Source organism: Xyrauchen texanus, chromosome 4 (assembly GCF_025860055.1).
Source record: "Xyrauchen texanus isolate HMW12.3.18 chromosome 4, RBS_HiC_50CHRs, whole genome shotgun sequence".
Lineage (NCBI taxonomy): Eukaryota > Metazoa > Chordata > Actinopteri > Cypriniformes > Catostomidae > Xyrauchen > Xyrauchen texanus.
In genome coordinates, this window is record NC_068279.1 from 20,697,031 (window position 1) to 20,717,781 (window position 20,751).

General features: G+C 37.4%; 1 protein-coding gene and 1 pseudogene across 1 annotated transcript in view; both read right to left on the reverse strand.

Annotated features, from left to right (window-relative positions):
• LOC127634652 (sorting nexin-19-like) overlaps window positions 1–12,028 on the reverse strand; it is a 33,174-nt gene extending 21,146 nt beyond the window's left edge. The window contains exons 1-9 of the mRNA XM_052114288.1: window positions 11,889–12,028; window positions 10,024–11,625; window positions 9,698–9,836; window positions 9,404–9,504; window positions 9,188–9,304; window positions 8,924–9,012; window positions 6,559–6,652; window positions 6,218–6,365; window positions 5,779–5,902 (exon numbers count right to left, since the gene is read on the reverse strand). Coding sequence (XP_051970248.1) covers window positions 5,779–5,902; window positions 6,218–6,365; window positions 6,559–6,652; window positions 8,924–9,012; window positions 9,188–9,304; window positions 9,404–9,504; window positions 9,698–9,836; window positions 10,024–11,604 — 2,393 coding nt within the window. The 5' untranslated portion in view covers window positions 11,605–11,625; window positions 11,889–12,028. The remainder of the gene's footprint in view (window positions 1–5,778; window positions 5,903–6,217; window positions 6,366–6,558; window positions 6,653–8,923; window positions 9,013–9,187; window positions 9,305–9,403; window positions 9,505–9,697; window positions 9,837–10,023; window positions 11,626–11,888) is intronic.
• A 5,377-nt stretch (window positions 12,029–17,405) lies between these two features.
• Window positions 17,406–19,830, reverse strand: LOC127641030 (uncharacterized; annotated as a pseudogene).
• Between the last annotated feature and the right edge of the window lie 921 nt (window positions 19,831–20,751).

Here is a 20,751-nt window from a genome sequence, read left to right on the forward strand (position 1 = left end):
CAATTTAACAAGGCCAACACAATAACATAAAGACTAGACCAAAGAGACCCTCTCTCACTCTCTGTCACTCATACACACTACATCTTATCTAACCACAGTCATACCTTTTAAGTTAAAATCCCTCATGCCAAAGCTCTTAAAATGGCTGTTGGAGAAACACTGCCCTGCGTGCCTTTGCAATCTTTTAGCACGTTGTTGCAGCCTTGTCATATGCCTGGCCAACCCTGTCTTGGCTTTAAGGAGACAGGATGGAGAGGGAAGGTCAGTGAAGCTTGAATATTTGTTGCCAGTTTCCATATTATTACAAATTTCCAGAACTCCAGGTCCCTCTGCATGCTGTGCTGAAGTTTGTACTTGACAGTCAAATGTTTACCAGATGGGGTCATAAGTGATTGAAGATACAAAGGCCTCACGTGTCCTGTAGAAAATCTCAAAAATTTGACAATTGGACTAATAAATAGAAACAAGTTTAGACTTTATGGAAATAACTTGACATAAATGAAAGCGACTACCCCTTCCTGACAATCATTTTATGGGGGAATAAACCTCACAGCCTACCCTGAAAGGGCTGATGCTGCAGCTCTGAGGTGTAAATTCAGAAACAAATGCAATGTTTGCATATAGTTTTATCAGCGGTGCTGTTGCTATATGAATGTGGGCATGAAATAAAGCACAATGTCAAGATGCACAGGTTGCCTCAGAAGCATAATGGAAATCTGGCTGATCTATATCAGCTATTCATGTGCTCCATTAATTTATCCTTCAAAACAGTAACTAGTGAAGCAAACTGAGTGAATAACATTTTATGACCTCGGCATCAACATTTCACACATTTAAAATCCAGTAGACTATACTACACCTCACCCCAAATTTAACACCAGAACATTATGTGTGAAAAAAAATCTTTTAAAATGGCATTGATCCTAATCATGCTTAGCATCATTTATTTTACTAAGCTCAAACCACATGAACACAAAAAGATCCCAGAGTAACTGGAAGACGATATCATGTGTTGAAAATAGCTTTGATGCTGATTTTAGCCCCACTAATTATCACCTGTTCTGTTCTGGTGATGTCATACAGACAAGGGGAGCATCAACTGTCACAATGTTTGACTGAAATAAGGACCATCCAGATTTATCCTTCCAGGAAAAAACGTCTTACATGTATCACATCTGAATTAGGGTTAGGTCCAAAATCCTAACTTTATCCCAAACCTAAATACAGCAATATGAGGAACACATGATCAAAGTGACTAGACAAGACCTTTACATCATGAAGGAAAATCGCAGACACATGGCCACATTATTTAATAAAGCCCAAAATAGCAAATCATATAGCTTACAAAGGGAATGTTTACCATTTGTATATTTTATGACAACAAATCTGCATCCTAGGTGCCATTAATCCAAAATGTTAAATAACAAATTTTTTATGATTATGTCTACAGTGAACTAGCTTCTGGTCACTGTTAAATGCTCTCTGAGCACTCAAAGAGAAATAAGATCATTCTTTAGCTGAAGTGTGTAACTTTTTCATTTTAAATGCTTTCTCTTATCCTAGCTTAATATGCAGAGACATCTATAAGTAAGCTACTTGTAGGTTAATTTTCTCAAAAACTGTAAACACTGTGGGTGTTTCTCAATCCTAAGAACGCAGAGAAGCATTTTTATGATGACCAGTCTTGACACACTACCTTGGAAGAATGAAGTCGGAAGGACAGGAGGATACAGAATGCATCTTTTGCGAGCTTTGAGATGTGTCCAATCTTCCTGTTGTGCAAATGCCAGTCCCAGCAAATCGTTAGCAAGTATAAAAACGTCTGGCATTATCACACACCAGTGACAACATTATTATCATCACACCAGTCATGTTTTTCAAGACTAGTGACGCATTAAAAGAATAAATCTTTTAACACTAGTTTCCTCCATGTGTTCATTACTTGATGGCCAACAAAACAACAAATGTTGAAGGAGTATGCTGCACTCACAAACCATAAGACTTTTGCAAGCTGACAGCAAGAAACTCTTGAGGGGAAACAGGATAAATGTCCTTCATCTGCCTTCTGGGACTTCTGATGCATTCTCAATATTTGGCCTGATCCAGAACACATTCGGGTAAATTACTGGGTAATCTTGGTACTTGCATTCCTGCGGATTGTAATTGAACTTTGGAAGAGTATGATGACATCGAAAGAGTCCATGAGAACATTAAAACACATCAGAATGCACATTGAGCCTGTGTATCTGAGGCTCTATAAAAATGCATATGTTTGTTTGAGTGACCCATCCAGTCTGACACAACAACATTGACTCAACCAATTGTGTGAGATATGGGCGAGACTATCTGTCATCATCAGCTGATGGGAGGCGTATATGGAAGACTGTTGGAAAACAATGTGGTTTTTGTTTTTGTTGCAATTTTTGTTTAGTGGCGCTAGTGGCACAGAAATAGCATGATCCATTGCAGCCAATGTATTTGTGGATATGAGAAGCCTGCTCAAAGCACTAATGAAGAATTGTTCACTGTGCGTGCAAACAAACATTATCAGTCACATGGAGTGAGGAATTCTGGGTAAGCAACAGCACATGCTGTAAAACTCCTGTTATACTCATGAGAGGACACAAGCTCACAGGATGTGTGAACACACCCACATGCATGGATATAACATGTCCCTCATCTATGCTCATTAGACAAGAGTCTCGAAATACTTCACTTTGGACCCTTTGGGAGTTTGGACTTTGGGTGTCTACGGGAGATAAAGTTGTGCTATTTTCATCAGATCTACATCTGATTGGCTATTGCACATTAAGCTTTCAATCTATTAATTTTTGTCCTGCTTGGAAGCTCAGCTTCTCTATATGATGATTGGTCATGCTTTCAAACATGCAGGACTTTGCAACAAATGGCCAATGATAGAGGCAGTGATATACGTGTTTGACAGCTAATGAAATGTACAAGCACCGCAGTTGAGTTCAGAGTGTTCGGCAGCTCAGAGATAAATGCACAGTTATTTGTAATCTGACATAACATTTATTCCAGCTTTCATAATCTGTTATTTTGCCTACTGAAAATTTGATTGCTAAGACAGATATGATTTTAGCTGATAATGTTTAAGAAAGTTTGCGTAGTAGTTTGAGAGGCTTTTGTAAGCAACGCTGCAGACACCTGAAACAATAGTCTGTACTTTCCCATTTTGTGTGTGAGCGTACACCAGATGCCTTGTTATAATAATCTGTCATTGAGCTTGCAGGATGCTGAGACTGCTGCCTTATTTCTGATAAATACAGATCAGTAAACTAAAAGACTCATTAATATTGGAAGCATACAGCAAACCAGGCACAGTGTCCTGTGAGGTCTTCTCACAACATCCTGCTATTCTTTCACCACCACTTCTCTAACTTCTTATGACAGCTTACATATGTCTGGCCCACACAAATGACGCAAGTCTCTCAAACCAGATGCAATCCTGCTGAATAGCTCACTGGCCAGTTATCACTCAGCCCTGCTGCGGTCCAATCACCTTCCCCTGCTTTGCCACTCTATTACTTCTAATTGGGTCGAGCACAGCATGAAAATTCAGACATGAGAAGCCTTGCTTTTCATGCTTCGAGGGATGTTAATGAGTTCATGCCTGATGGAGACTTAAGCAGAAGAATGAATAAATAATGTTTAATGAAAGATAGCGCTGACCAGCTTCAGACAAAAGTCAAAACTGTGTTCAGTTATGAATTCAATTAAAGGCTGTTTTGTAATTTCCTGTAATTTTTGTGTTCAAATACTTTGAACATGACCCTGCTGTTAAATGTTTTTCCCTCATAGATCAGTTCATTAAAAGGTTTTTGTGAAATAATGAAAAGTAATGATGACCTTGAAAAAATTGCATATCTGAGAACAACATTGTCCCAAAATCTGACTTTTGTTTCAAAACCAAACATGATAGAATAAAGTAATGATGCCAGGTTAATTACATTACAACATTTAATGGCTTGATTTTCCTTTGGGCCATTTATAAACTTAAAAGTGTTTTAATGAACAAGTATACTTATCACTCAAATTTAAAGTTTCTTCTGTATAAGTTTCTTGGCCAGCAAAGTCAAGTGATGACTGGTTAATTACTGTAAATGTTTTACTATTAAAGGGATAGTTTACCCAAAAAGGACAATTCAGTCATTGTTAACTCACCCCTGCATTGCTATAACCCAATTTGACTTTCTTTCTTTTTCTAAACACAAAGGGAAAAAAAATTCAATAATGCTGTGCTCAATAATGTCATACAATTGCAGTGTATGGTAACTACCTCTTCAAGCTTCAAAAGGATGCAAAAGTATAATTCATAAATCTAATAAATTCCATGAGACTCGTGGTTTTTATGAAAACATATGATAAGGTTTGGTGCGGAAAAAAACCTAAATCTTATGTATTGTTTAGTGAAACGTTGCTCTCCTCTACACATTCATGAGACTGCATGAGACCAGTAGCTCACACAGCCCGCTGGCGAAATTGGGCATTCAAGCGAAAAAACGCATCTAAAGTGAAAAGCATTTATCTAAAAACAGGTCTGCCACAGTGATACTAAAGGACAGAATACAGCTGCACACAAACCAGAGAACCGAACTAACAAAACATTTTTGAAGAGTTTGTAGTCCAAGAATAGATGCATTTATATGCCCAGCCATATTTTGTTTAACCAGAGTACTCAAACAGAGAGACAGAGTAGGAGGGAATGTCTGTCACCTGTTCTCCATTCTGAACCTCTGTCTGAATTGTGTGCCGTTTGCCATCAGGTTAGGAAACGGTGTGAATCTGGCTGCCTTCAGCCTCCTCTGCATCCAAAAATTGGAAAATGCTGCATTCGGAGGCTGTATACAGAGGTAGGTTTAAAATAAGGTGCTCTTCAAACTGTCCTGAGACTAGTTACCTTAAGAGTTCCATTCATTCACTCTTAAGTCGTTAACTGATTACGTTTCCGGATGCAGCCTATCTCTCTCAGTTTGAATGAGTACTCCTGCTAAAAAAATAAATAAGGCTTTGCATATAAATCCATCTACTCTTCAGACATGTTTTGTAAGTTAGGTTCTCTGGTTTGTGTGCAGTTGCGTTCTGTTCTTTAGGATCACTGTGGCGGACCTGTTTTTAGATAATAAAAACATGTTTTTGCTTGAATGCCTCATTTCTCCAGAAGACTGCGTGAGCTACTGGTTTTGTGTAGTCTCATGAACGTGTAGAAGAGAGCAATGGTCGGTCAACAGGTTCACTAAATAATGCATTAGACTTCGGTTTGTTTCTCACCAAAACTTGAGACTCATTACAATCATGAGTCTCATGGAATAATTTCTTAGACTTCTGAATGATATTTTTGCATACTTTTGAAGCTTGAAGAGGTGGTCACCACAAACTGCTATTTTATGACATCACTGAGCACAACATATCTTCACAATTTCTCCCTTTGTTTTAAGAAAAAGAAAGAAAGCCATATTGGGTTATAACAACACAGGGGTGAGAAAACAATGACTGAATTTTCATTTTTGGATGAACTATCCCTTTAATTCCAAGAACACACAGGGCAGGTAAAATTGTCTAATTCCCTTTAAAAGTTTAATCGAATGACTGACTAGACAAATAAACAATCAATCGTTTGAACAAATTAATAAATGGAGACGGAACTAATTTATTCATTCAAACCCTGTACATACTGAAACTACTGCATCAGCAACAACTCACTCTAAACTATTGCAGCCACAGTGTTTTTCAGCCGAGTGTACAGGTGTGTACTACCTTTCAATAAAAGTGCCAAAGAGCAGTCTTATGGTCTTTTGGATGTTTTCTGTACACAGCCAGCTCCACTGGTTCTTCATCAGCAAACACAAGATATTTAGAGCGATGTCTGCCAGGGCTGTGTCTGCACCATCACAACACAGAGATTCACACGCAACTATTTGAAATAGGTCACAATTCTGCTGCATCACATAAATATTTTGATCTCACAAAAGAAAATTAAAACTAAAATAAGTTCTGTCAGAGAAACTGATTCACATGTATTTTTTGTCTCTCTTGAATTTACTTAATGTACTTTGTATTTGAGTCATACTGCCCTCTCCTGTTCTGCATTATTTGAGCTCATGAATTAACCCATGTCTTTCTAAGTTAAATAAAGACCATTTTCAATCCTTAAAATGTCTTGAGCTCTGGCTTCTAAAGTTTTTGGCTGAAATACCTGTTCCTTTTGCTCTCTTTTCTCTAGGTCTCCACTCTTCTTTCAGAAGTCTTCCCTCTGCAGAGTGACTCTTGAAGCCCCAGTCCACCTGCCTCTCCTGTTCCACTACAAATCCCTCCAGACCTGACAGCGAGAAACCTCTGAGAACCTACAGAAAGAGATGGAAAGAAATGTTTTGGCATTGATGAATGGAATATTTATTAAGCACTGCATTCAGGACAGTACACCAACATTTAATTAGGCAATGTGTGGATTCATTTATGTGTGGATTTTGCATTGATGAATAATTTGAAGATTGTACATGGTTATTTTTGTGGCTTTGTTTGATATGGAAGACTTACAGAGCAGTGTTCCCTGAAAGAGTATGTCACTTTAGGTTGCAGGTCTGGGACATTGAGAGTAGGAGCTATTTTACTAGAGAATCTCAGACGGGGCCTGAAATTTGAAAGAAATTTGTCAAAATAATAATAATAATAAAACAAATAAAGCAACAGGAATTTAAAGCTATGTAATGTCTGTGCCCCTAATGCCAGTACATGGAATTGCAAAAATAAAAATGTATTAAACATATTAAAAATGTTATTATCTTTTAACCTGTGATTTGAAACCTTCATCTGCGATTGATTTTGTCCACCATGATGGATTCTGAGCCTAGCTGTAAACAGGGTTGGGGAGTAACTGAATACATGTAAGGGGATTACGTATTTAAAATACAAAATATTATTAACTGTATTACACTACAGTTACAATTTAAATAATTGGTAATTAGAATACAGTTACATTCAAAAAGTATTTTGATTACTTAAAAATTTAGTCTTTTCAGATGGAAAACATTTATACACACAAACGATTCGATCAAAAGTGCATTTTGAACAGTGGTGAAACTCTTTCTTCTGATGTGCTACATTCATAAGAGCAGACGGAAAAGTTTGAAGTAAATTTAGAGCAGAAGAAATAGAAATAAACCTTGTGTAAATTGTCAGCTTTAAGCTAAAATGCTATTTCTAGCCATTTTACATGCACATGTTACTAGGCACGATCATATTTTTCTATCAAGAAAATTCACACTGGATCATAATTTCTTTTTTCTAGTAAGACTTTTCTATCATATTATTGATAATAATTTTTTTATTGTTTTCCAGTAAAGATATTTATTTTGAATCCTTCAAAGAAACAACACTGCATAAGATATTTAGGTATTTAAGAGAATGTATTTTTAACGTGTATTTTGTCTCACTGTACTGGCAGAGTTTTTAAAGTCAAAATAAGTTAAAAAAAAATAATAAAATCTTCCATTGCTGAAGAAGTAATCCAATGTGTTTAGAATACGTTGCTGACCTTGAGTAAGCTAACGAATTACGTTACAAATGACATTTTACAGCACGTATTCTGTAATCTGCATTGGAATATATTTCAAAAGTAACCCTCCCAACCCTGGCTGCAGATTGTTAGTACACAAAGCCGATCAAGCATGTTAAGAAAATGTCGCAGCAGCGTGCACAATGACACAAGCTTTAAAATATGGCATCATAATTTTTAGAAAAAAGGACAACACAGGTCTCTCTGATCGACAACCTCCCCTAGTCTGCCACACTATTCTGGCCAGAAATTAACAGCCCAGGATGCCTACTGAAACGAGTAGGAGGGGTGCAATAACAATCACCTGTTGCTTGTTACTGCTCTCATTAAATGCAGAATAACGCTCTCCTCTCGCTTCTCTTCGAGTTTCTTCCCATCTCTGTCCGTGTCTCTGCATGTAAAGGATGGGTAAGCAGGTAATCGCGCCGCCACCGAGACGAGCCGCCACACTCGCACCCCGAATTTGAAAACACACATCGCGGCCAAAGGCCCAATATTTCGTACCAAATTAAACATAAATAATACGATAGGTATCTCTCAGAGGGCTGACAGAACATCGACTGTTTATTTACCAAGTAAATCATGTTTAATTGTTGGTCCATTTTTTTATTTAAACCACCTCAGCTGCAAGTTTAAAGTTAATCCCTAACTGAGATTTAAATAAGAGTTTAAAGTATTGGAGCAACAGGATTAAATTTAATTCAGATTAACTGTGAAATTTAAATCGGGATCAGATTGATGGTGAAAATTTAACACTGGTTATTTTTAGACAAGGCTTAAAGTTTAGTGCAACAGAATTATCAGATAAACCTTTATTTAATCTAAATTTTAAATTAATCCTGGTAGGTGCTATGAGATTTCCTCTATAGTCAGTTCTAAAATACAAAATATTTGTATCTTCATCTTACATCAGCGTGTCCTGTCCTCAAACAAGCTCAAACTGTTAATATTACGTCGGTGTTCACACATATGGTAGCATCAAATCTGAACTTTTCAGAATCTGTTACAACTTGTCATTCATGGAAATAGCCAGTGAAAAATTTACCAGTATTTTCAGTTGGGTCATGTTCAAACGTGACCTCTAAACTGAAAATAGCAGTTACTTTTCTAGAAAATGCTCATGTGTGGAAGCGATTATTGTAGAAGTTGCTCTTTTTTTTTTTTTTTTTTTAGCGACGCAAAAACACAGTTTTTACTGTTTATGATCAAATTGTCCAACAGATGGCTTACTTATAGTTGTCTTTGCATAATAAGCTGGGAAAGTATTTAACATCGAAAAGGTTATGCACTTCAACTTTAAATGAGCATGTTTACTTTTTTTGTTAGCTAAGAGTCATGCATTCTCACTTCCTCTGTGGGTCTCCTTCCTCTGTGGGGCTCTGGAGTTCTGATCGTGGGAACGCTGTCTTCAGAGTGTCCACTATGTTCTCTACCATCTGATTACATTAAAAATATTATACAAAGAGACTGGCAGAAACACAGACAGAAATGTCACAGAGATAATCTTCTGAGTGCAGTTAAAAACTGAAGCAATCTTTCTTTAAAAATTCTGTAATAATACCATTTATAATTATTCCAACCAAAGCATTTCTATTCTTAGCACAGAATGACCTTGTCTATGCGTGAACTTGATGGCTTCTTCTGGAAAGCAGCTCTAGCATCTGTGTTGAGGGCAAGGAACTCCTGTACTTCCTCACTATTAGCTACCTCTTGGATTGTGCACAGTTTCTGCAGGTGTGGAAAAAGATGTGAGGCAGACAGACCACGTCCAGCTTTTTGCTTAAAAGTCAAAATTGTAATTTTTATCAGTGACTGAAAATCTCTTACCCTGAGGAATGATTCCAGTTGGGTTCTCCTGGCTTCCACTTTGTCTAAGTCTAGGTTGCTGAAGGGAAGGTCTGGGAACAGTTTCTTTGGACCTTTGACATCTTAAATATGAGCACACTTTTTAATGCGGATAAAATCTATATGAAAATCTATATAAATGTCATATCAACGCAGCATATTTATAGGTATTAAAAGGTTTACATTTTATATGGTTTGCTTTGTATAAAGCTACTTTTTCATTACATCATGCAGGCAACTTTTAAAATCAATTGAAGAAGTTTTAAATGATCTTACTTTTGATCACCTTCTTTAGATCAGACCTCTCCTCCAAACGGGTCTGCAGATTGAGGAACTCACTGTAGCGCCGGTTCACCATGTGCTTTGCAACAGGCTGATCAGAGGACGAGCTCTCTGAATCGGCAGCAGTTTCATACTACAAAAACATACCAAAATCAGTAATGATTTAGTAAAGCAGGTAAAAATCTTCAAACAAAATCAGCTTTTAACCTTTCATGAAATCATTATTTATATTTCCTTATCTGACAAATATCAAGCTGAGTTAAGCACAAAAATGTAAAAAAAAATTCTGAATAGTGTGTTTGTATGTATGGTAATCCTACCTTTACAGTGTAAAAAGTATAAGGATTGTTACTGTTGCTTTTTTGCTCTTTGGCTGTGATAGTCCCAGTAATTTGCAGGTTATGAATAGTTACTGGTCCCTCTACACTTCCCAGGTTTTCAAAAACAAATGGGTCCAAACCAAAGCTTTCGGGGTTGGTTGTGTGAGACAAGGGTTCAACTGTAGACACCTCCGCAGTACTCTCAGGCCATGAAGGAGGCTCTGAAACTAAAATGTTTTGCCTGAAACACTTTCCTAAAAGACCCAAAGTGTCTTCCTCCAGACAAGCTAGGCCACAAAAGTCTGACGGAGAAATGCAGTCACAGAAGTTCTCGACTTGATCCTCTTCGGAGTTTGTTTGTTTCAGAGACTCAGTAGATGTCTTCCTCCCTTCAGACGAGGGTGATTCAACATCACATTCTGTGTGTCTGTAGAGGCGGCTGGTACGGTATGGAGATCTGAGTATTTCAGCTGTATTTTGGGAAATTCTCTCTGGGAAAAGTATTCCTAAATTATTTCTTCCTTGATTATTTTCATCAAAGGACCACTGACTCTGGAAACTTGATCCAGAAGAATCAAGGATGGGAGCTGTGGATACAGACCATGCTGTCTGCATGCTGGAGGTTTCTGGGCAGTCAAAAGTAACTGGGTCATCACAATCCCAAAAGCTGCTATGGGATTCTTCCAGGTCTGTTGGAGGTATTTGTTGTGGACTTGCATATAGTGTTTTCTCTTTGAGATTGGACTTGGTGAACACATCTACAATGGTCTGGTTTAACCAATCTGGATTGGATATTCTTGCCACTAGGGGCAGAAGAACATTACATGTAATGAGCTCTACCACCATGTATCGACCTGTCCGTGTTTCTAGGTGAGAGTGGGGAATAAGGACATGCATAAGGAGATCTACCAGTGCTCTAGAGTAGCTGAGCTGTTTAGTTGGAGTAACCAGGGCAGGGTGAGGCAAGTCAGCCTTGCTGTAAAACCTCCACAGTGTGGAGCCGCAGACCGGTTGTAACTTTGGGAGTGGCTGGTCAGACTCTTCTTGCATTGTGTGTTGGTGTTCCCTGGCTTGGCTGAAGCTCTGCAGATGGCATCCGAAAACCTCAAGAACCCTCTGGGCCAGAGCCCTCCTGTCCACTTGCCTTGCCCTTCGCTTTAGTTCGGCAGCTGCCTCCAGCATGGCAGTCCTCATCTCCTGTTCAAACTCATCCCCTCCCTTAGAAACAAAACTGCTGTACCAGGATGACACAAAGTCCCGCACAGCCTTATCAACAGTACTCTGAATCTCACAGTCCAGTCTTTGCTCGCTTTCTGAGGAAGTGTGAGCTTGAGGGGACTCACCCAGGGGGAGAAAATGCTCTAAATGAAGGAGGCTGTTGGCATCCAAGGCAACACGAGATCCGAGCCATCCTCCCAGCACTACCAACAGGCTGGTGAAGATGCACAGCAGCCACACATTAACCAGAAGGTGGAACAGAACCAACCATGTAAACAGAACTACAGCTCCCAGAATGCTCCTCTGTCCCAGTACCTCAGAGAGAGTCCATGGATTTGGACCAGCATTATTAACACCAGGCATGATTTTCCACAATTCTGAGCTCTTAAATTGGAAAGGGATGGAATGATGACAAAAAAGATTAAAGAGTGAAGTAAATGATAAATAAATTACTTAACTATATTTTAATCAAGTTTTTACATCTCAACATGAAGGACAGTTAAGGTTTATGTTGCAAATAAACAATCTCTCTTTATATCTTCTTTAAAAATGCTTTGTTTTGCCATGAATTACATTATTGGTATAATCAAGCAAATTACATATCAGTATACATTTAAGGCTCAGTTTACTAATCAAGAAACACTTACCGTTTCAGACAGGTATGAGAGGTAGTTTACAGTTTTGAGTATGAAAGAGGTCACAGTCCCTGATGATCTTTAAACTGTCCTTGACTGACACATAATTCAGTTTAGATATGTCGAAAACACTGTCTATGATGAGATGCTCAGTATTATAATATGTTCACTAAGAACGGTATTTGTTCTGAGATGCATTATATGTTGTTGCTGATGTAGTCGGCCTAATCCCTTTCACAGTAATAAGATTATCATCTAACAACCTGTCTCCCACAGACTACACTTGAACCGTCTAAATCTGACTCAATGTCGCCCTCTACCACAGCTAGCGTGAAGTTCTACTGTGAACAATAAATTATCATTTTTCGATTTCATACTTGTATTCAGTGCTGGGTAGTGACGTTTAAGGGTACATGTTATGTGGATTGCTTACAAAAATCAACTAATTTTAATTATATTAAATTACATTTAAAAATATTCATAATCAGACTGTTGTTACTTTTTATGGATTACATTTAATCAGGCAAAGGCAGTAAATTGTTTATAATTTTTTGATCTCTCTAATTCTTTTTAAATATTTTAAACATTTAATTCTAAGCAGCCTAATATACTTTAGGATAAGTCTTCAAATGTTCTCATTTTAAGTGCATTTTTTATTTCACTATTCACTGTTATCTATTACGTTTTTTTTTATTTTACTTTACATTTAAACAACATTATTTTAAAATGGTATAAGCTTATCCAAATTAAATGCATTTGACATCAAATAAAAAATAATTGCATCAGAAGTAGGCTAACCCAAAAACAAGATTAGATTACTTTAAACATGTAATCCAAAAAATTACATTACTGACTACAATTTTAGTCATGTAATTTGTCAGTACCAGATTACATCTCAAAAGTAATCAACCCAGCACTGACTGTTTATATTATTTTAGTATACATTATAGGCCTATATTCAGTGATGGGCTGTAGTTTCACTAGAAATAGCGAAGCTATTAGCTTAACTACATTTCTGAGTAGCGAGGTGGTAGCTTTGCTAGTGTTTTAATCAAATAGCTTATCAGTAGTGAAGCTAAATTTTTTATTATGTAGCAGTGTAGGTTTTGTTTAGTTTTTAGTTTTGTTTTTTGTTTTCTCCCCATTTGGAATGCCCAATTCCCAATGCGCTCTAAGTCCATGTGGTGGCATAGTGACTCGCCTCGATATGGGTGGTGGAGGACGAATCTCAGTTGCCTCCGTGTCTGAGACAGTCAATCCGTGCATCTTCTCATGTGGCTTGTTGAACGCGTTACCGCAGAGACATAGTGAGTGTGGAGGCTTCATGCTATTCTCCGCGGCATCCACGCACAACTCACCACATGCCCAACCAAGAGCGAGAACCACATTGTACCAAGACAAAATTGTTCCCTGTGCTTGTGCGTTACTTTAATACACTAGATGGTATATAAATCAAGATAATTGAGTTTTTGTCTCTGCCAGGCAAAAATTTGGATTCGCAAACTGACAACATTTCCAACGTCATTGAAAAACATGCCGTTGATTAAAAATGAATTGTCCTCTGTGCTGACAAAATATCACAAAATTTGGTGGTGTTAAGAAAGCTGATAAAGGCAATATCTGCAGAAAGCTACCTTCAAAGCTAGGAGGGGAAATTTTGGGGATTGGCTGTAATGCATATATCATCCATAACACATTGCAAACAGCAGTGGATTGTCTTCCGATAGATTTAGAGAGTTTTGCTGTGAAGGTGTACAAATACTTCCATATCTACACAGTGAGCATGAAGAATCTCAAAGATTTTTGTGATTTTGTGCAGCTGGACTATCAGACATTACTGCGGCATGGCAACACGTTTCCTCTCTCATGGTCCAGCTCTTGAAAGAATACTTTTTTACATTTTCAATGATCTGCATGCATACTTTTTTGTCAAGAAAAATGTCCAAAGTTTCTAAGACATTTTCAGCGATCGTTGCACAAAATATTGTATTGGCATCGCACTCAAGCAAACAGCTACTTTTAACCATACACTGGAGATAGCAGAGCAAGACATATCAGCTACAGAAATGTCTTTGCACATTCATGACCTGAGGAAAGTTTTTCTGGTCATGCTGTAGGAATCATTCATATCCTGTGACATTAAAAAGCAGTTGGATGCCCTGGTTGAAGCTGGTGGCCCTGGTTGAAGCTGGTGATATTCGAGCGGATGATTTCTTTTGTGCAGTGAGAAACTTTTATTAAGTATCAGTGGATTACCTACAGAAAAACTTGAGTGGGCCCTACTGAGAGACATCCCAGAGTGAAAAGACATTCAGAGCAGCCTCGAACACTTCTGCTCCAGAATCCCCGCTTTCAGTTTGATTGAACAAACCACGCTCTTTGATGAGTGGACTTGCATGAATAACATTGTCACTCGTCGCATCAAAGAGTGTTAAATGAACAAGACCGTCATTTCTGAGAGACGGACAGATGTTTTTTGTGAGCTGGAGAACAAGTCCATCACCAATATGATATTTTCACAATCTAAAGGTTGTAGTAACTTCCCAGAGGATATACAGATTTACTACTGGTGAGGTTATTACAGTATTTTCAATTCTATGAGTACAGTAATCAATCATTTTAAGAAAATCTATTTTGATTTGCTATTAGTTGTTCGTTTAGCTTTTTCATATCCGCCCACTTAATTATTGTGTTAGTGTCTTCTTTTCCCTATTGAATTTATACTCTGCCTGTTATTTAGCTTTTTGCTAGATCATCATGTTAGATAATATGATTTCTGTCTGTTCCTGTTACTTGTTCAGGGAGTTTTGTGTGTTCCTTTTGTGTCTCTAAATTAAGGCTTTTTTTCATCTGGTTTTCTGCCTCCCTGCCTGTTGTGACCAATGCTACTTTGTTTTCCTTACCCTGATTTAATGATTTTACCCTCTGATTGGACTTTCACTACAAATTCAGTTCAGTTCTCCCTGCTTCATGCAGAAACACCTGATCCTGACTATCATTGAGTCACAGGGCGCAACACTACATCAGAGCAGATGACTAAATATATGTAAAGGAAATTATCAGAAAGGACAGCTATACTAGACTTGATATACATTTACTGAAGTCAGATGTTAAAGCATCCTCTCCACAACAGCGATTTTATGAGCAACGTGCTCTAGGAAGTGATAGTGGAGATCTCTCTTGCTGTCAGCGACCAGACTTCATTATGCCATCTCTCCTGTTAAGCCAATATTATATTACAGGAAATTGATACAGTATTAACAGAAATGTATAGAATTGTTTTTTTTACAACAAGTGATTACTGTACTCATATAATTGAAAATACTGTAATAATCTTACCTGCAGTAAGTCTGAGTATCCTCTGGGAAGTTTTTACAGCATTTAGAATGTGAAATGAACATTTAGGTGAATTTTAGTGTGTGGAGTTTTCAGAAGGTCCCTAACTTGCCATAGGCTAATATCCAATTAATAGATTAAGTTACTGTTTGCAAACAAATGCTCCGCTCCGCCCCTTCCGGGTTCTTTTGGTTGCCCACTAAGAACTGCTGTCTATGGGCGCTTCGCAGAAATTGTGCTGAAATTGCCCAAAAAGTGCTGTTTGTGGGGTTGGAACACCCCATTTCCCACAGAATATTTACTTTAAATTTCCACCAGATAGTTGCATCAGGAAAAACTCAGGATTTTATATAAATCATGATAATTCACAGGTCACTGTCATTGTTATCGCATCTGCTCTATTATACAAAATTGACCTGCAGCAGCTGTTGTGCAATATACTTTTTTTACGAAGAAATTATGTAAACTCTGATTGTAAACTGCTTCTTTCATTTCCAAAGTGCTGTCACTGTGAAATATATGAGGTGAAATATGATCTAACGATTATCTGAACAAGACCACCATATACGATGTAACGGGAGGAACGAGACCCATCTCCACCACTGCAGCACATGGTCTAGGCCTACTGTTTGTGAAATGATAAGTGAATAAAAATAACTTCCTACAGTGAAAATTATGTCTTTGTATTTATTTTAAATGCAGTAAAAATCATATTGTTCAATCGAAAACAGCTGTTATTCATTTTTATATGGAATATGATCATACTGAAGTAAGAATATTATTATTTAAGCTATTGTATGTGGGTTAATAATTTAATCGGTAAAGACACATATTGCATGTCTAGTGGTAGTTTTTATTTTTATATATATATATATATATCACATTTCTTAGGCTTTAGAAGCATGTTAAATGTGTGACGATGTGTATTCCTCAACCTGTTACATGTCCGGCATAATCATAGAGGCTCATTGAACAGAGTTTAAACTTGTTTTGCTGATATTTCAGAAAAGAACCCACATAATTTATTCACTGTAAACCATATATAAACCATTTATAATAACTTTTATTAACATTAAAAGACATTATTAAAACTGTAGCGCTGCCTATTTTCACCATTGAAATATAATATGGGAAACATAAATATGGGAAATGTATCTCAAACTACCATGGTATTACCATCGGATACCATCAGATATCACATTGTTATTGCCCAGATGTGCTCACACATACAAGAATCATCATAAGCTTCTAGTACAAAAATACAACAGCTAGGCACAGAATTACAGGAGGAGACTAATAGTTTGCGTACAAGTTTTTATACAGGAAAAAAGGAACAAAAAGTATGTTCAATAGGGTATGGGTTTGTAGAGGTAGTAGATATGAAAAATAACATGTGAAAAGGTGATTTTCATTTTGAACACATGCTTATGTATAGGTAGCATGTAGGCCTATAAATAAGAATTTACATGTTTGTTTGTTTTTACATGCACATACATTTCATATTGCACCACATTGTGTACTTGTATACTGTATTGCACTAAAATGTACTATACTGTACCGTGGCTTAGAAAAACATCATGTGATTATTATTTTTACTGCATTTCGTAGTACTCTACACAATGACAATACATTTGAATCTAATTTTAGATGCTTTGTCTGTGAGTGACAGTATGCTCTGTGCATCTGGTCAGAAAAAATAATTTGCTTAAATGTAGCTCGCTACTTTTGGCATGTAGTGTGTAGTGGAACTTGCTACTTTCTCTGAGGTGTAGCTTTTAGCTTAGCTTAATTATTATTTTTATTTTTTTATTTGAGTAGTTAGTAACTTAGTTTGCTAAATGTTTTAGTACCTTGCTCAACACTGCCAATATTATATTAATTCACTCACAATAACAATATAGAAGCTATTATTTCCATTACAGACAACAGTGAATTAAAAGACCAAAATGAATTTATATTCTACAGCCAGCAGAGTTAATTATTTCATTTAGGCTGTTAAGAAAAACAGATCTAAATATGAATGTATCCACCCAAACCAACTGTACAAAATTTGAAAACAAAAGTTAAATGTTTACATTGCAAAACTTAATTATTAAATGGCAGTGTAGTGAATGCAGTGCAAATATTGTAGTGTATTAACATGTGTGGAGCACAATGCATTCATGAATCTTATTATGGGCACACATGTTTACACTATAAAGGATAGATTTTATCACAGCACTTCCAACACAACTGAATATCATGAGGCCAATCAGAGGTGTCTTGATGACAAAGGTGGCAGCCTGAAGTTTTCAACTGACTGCGGATCAGGGGCGTCGGACTGGGGGGGTAAAGGTTACCGAGTACCCAGGGCCCGAGGCAGGGGGGGCCCCTTAGAAGTCAGTTTTCTATACATACATATTTGGTACGGGGGCCCAGCAAGATGGTTTGTACCCAGGGCCCAAAATTTGGTGCTACGCCCCTGCTGCGGATCAGCCGCCTAAGCTCTTTGTGTGTATTGTCATGCACAATACACTCCACATCAACCAGCGTGATGCGCTTAGGGTCCCACACACAGTCCTCCTCGCGACCAGACTTGATACTGGAGATAATGCTGCTAGGCGAGACCCACGCCACGCAGTCATACCCGTTCTGGTGCCACAATATCTGTAAAGGGTTATTGTCACAGTCTATTTGTTCACTTTTCCAACAAGCTCCTTCAAATTGAAAATGACTTTGACTTTGACCAAAGCACTAAGTAGGACATTAGTAGCACTTAAATGAATAGTTCACCGAAAAATTTTAATTTGCTGATAATTTACTCATCCAAGATATATCTGAGTTTTTTCTTCATCATAACAGAATTTAAGAATTTTAGGATTTCATTTCAGGCCTCCTCCTTTAAACAATGCTAGCGAATGTACTCCATTTGTTTACGGTCCAAAATGCATATTTAGGGTGCATCAAAATAATCCACATGACTCCGGTCGACAAATAAAGTTCTTCTGAACCCAAACGGTTGATTATTTTTAGAAACAAAACAATACTTATATATTTTTTTAACTATAAATGTTTGCGTCCTCATGTGCGCTCATGAGAGAGATGACGTAAGCTTGTTGGTAAGGACATGCCTCATGTGTAGGAGGCAGGAAGCGTGTCATTGTTTACAAGAGAACCTTCCACAGACCACAGACCAACTGTTTGGACAAATCAGTCCAAAACAATATAAAATTAAATAAAAAAACATTTCCAAATAATAATAATAAAAACATTACTGCAGTCAATAACCATCCTTTATTTCGGAGCAATGCCATTGCGTTATCTACTTGTGCTTTTTCTTTAGCAGAAATATATAGGCTATATGAATGTCAGGAATTCAAGCCACACAAGTTGTAGTTAGTGAAACCAAAGTGAGAGCATTTACTGAGATTCACAGGATTTACAGGGTTTACACAGTGAGATCAAAGGTATAGGTGATATCACACAGAAGAGAAGCTTCACAAAATTACTTATGCAAGCAGTGATGAGCAAGTGAATTAAGTGCAGGTGCGGTGAATTAGAAATCGGGTGATTAGGAGCAGAATAATGAGGGAGGCGGGACAATGACAAACTTTTCACACATATATATGAGTTCACTGGAAAAACAGCATGGGCCAATGAATTCAGATATCAACCCTTTGTTTCTTTCGATGGTCTGAAATCCTCAGGGGTAAAATGTTCACTGCACACCCTCCAATATTTGAGAGAATGTAGGGGTGTACTGATATCCAGGTTCAGCACGATAAGCCAGAGTTTCAATCACTCACGAGCATGTATAAGCTATCGATGAAAAGATAATATTTTTCCCGCCATGCATTTTCTTTGGGGTTTCTGAAGTTTAAAGAATCCAGGATACACACAGCAAACGATAATTTAGTTCAAAACAGATGCCCATCATTTTAATCCTGTTCTGTGTGCATTTGTTCAGATTCCAGGAACAAAATTTTAGGCTACATGAGAGTCTCTTATGAATTCACATTCATGTTACATGCATTTAGCCTACTGCATTTACTCGCATCACTAAGATTTAGCATCAATACATCTGAAACTCTGTCTTACTAAAGCCATCATTATTTCTATAATTATATTATTAAATATATGAAGTAATAGTTAATACATTTCTATTACAACTTCCATGTTTGTAAGTATTTCCAAATTATTTTCATGTTGAGAAGACAAACACCTGGACATATTTTTCAAAGGGATCAGCACCTTTGGACCGGACAGCTCCAGTAAGGACGCACAGAAAGGGCTGGTTTGGGAAACAGGCGTTACTCCATCGAAAATAAACAGCGACGATAGTTAAGATGATCGTAAAAGCGTAAGTTGCAACGTTATCGGGAAACCCAGCCTTTGCCGTTCTTGTCAGTCTTGGGCGGGTAAAACTTGGCTTTCTCAGTGTTAGGACTGATATAAACTCCGGGTTCCCCGGCAGTCCATCTTTAGAGGGCACAAATCCATTGTTGATGATGGCATTGGTGTTTTTCAGATATGTGGTGTGATACATTGTGTAGCCTATTCACGACCTGACTTCGGCTTCTGGTTCACGGACAGACTTACTGCGGTCTTTAACCGCTGTCCAGCCAAATAGTCCCGCCATATTCTTAAATTAAGTTTTAACATATATTATTAGTAAATTGAATCAGTATTCTCACCAAAGAAAGAGCTGTAATGTTTCAAATTCAACCATATAATTGTTAAAGGGAAAAATGTGCTCACCTCCTCGAGTCCTACTCTACCCAAACGTGTATTTTCGTTTTATTTACACCAAAAAGCGAGATTCCAAGAACACTTTAAACAGTCTTCGAGTCGTAGACTCGTTAGGCTAATCCAATGACACATAGGCTATGACATTGTATGTTAATAGGCCACCTCTAAATTTACACTTAACAAAGTTTTTTTTTTTTTTTTACGTTTTGCTTTTTAACTGTAAGCGTATTCTTTAAAGTTTGTTATTTTTCCGTTCTAGCTGAAATTGTAAATTAATTAGAATTTTTGTTTAACATCGGACTATGCTAGGTGACATAGTCTATATTACACAGTCATTTATTTTATAATGTCAACTAAAACTGTGTTTTACAAGTTGCGTGTGACCTCCACCAAACTGCCTGAACGAACGTGAAGGGCGTAAGCTGTTTATTAGAGAACGTTTATTAGAGGGACTTCTCAATCAGGATTAGTTAAGAAGAGGAAGAGGAAAACACGCCGTTGGTAAGCACCGCGCTTGTCAAGTCCTCTTTGTAAAAAAAATAATAATAGTAATCTTTGGAACCAGAGGTTTATAAACGTTGTGAAATCTTTCACTTGTCTTAGTCTCAAGCTGCTGTGTAAGGAAACGAAGAAAAATGACCTCTTCCCCTTTTTATTTTCCTCATAATTATACTTACCACTGAATATGCCTGTCACACAGCTTTTTCTAGTGTAGCTTTAATAGTGTACTCTGATCTACAATGCAAATTACTGAGAAACGTCTCCAAGCCAGTTATTTGCATTTAACCAAATGATGAAGGCTTCACTAGCG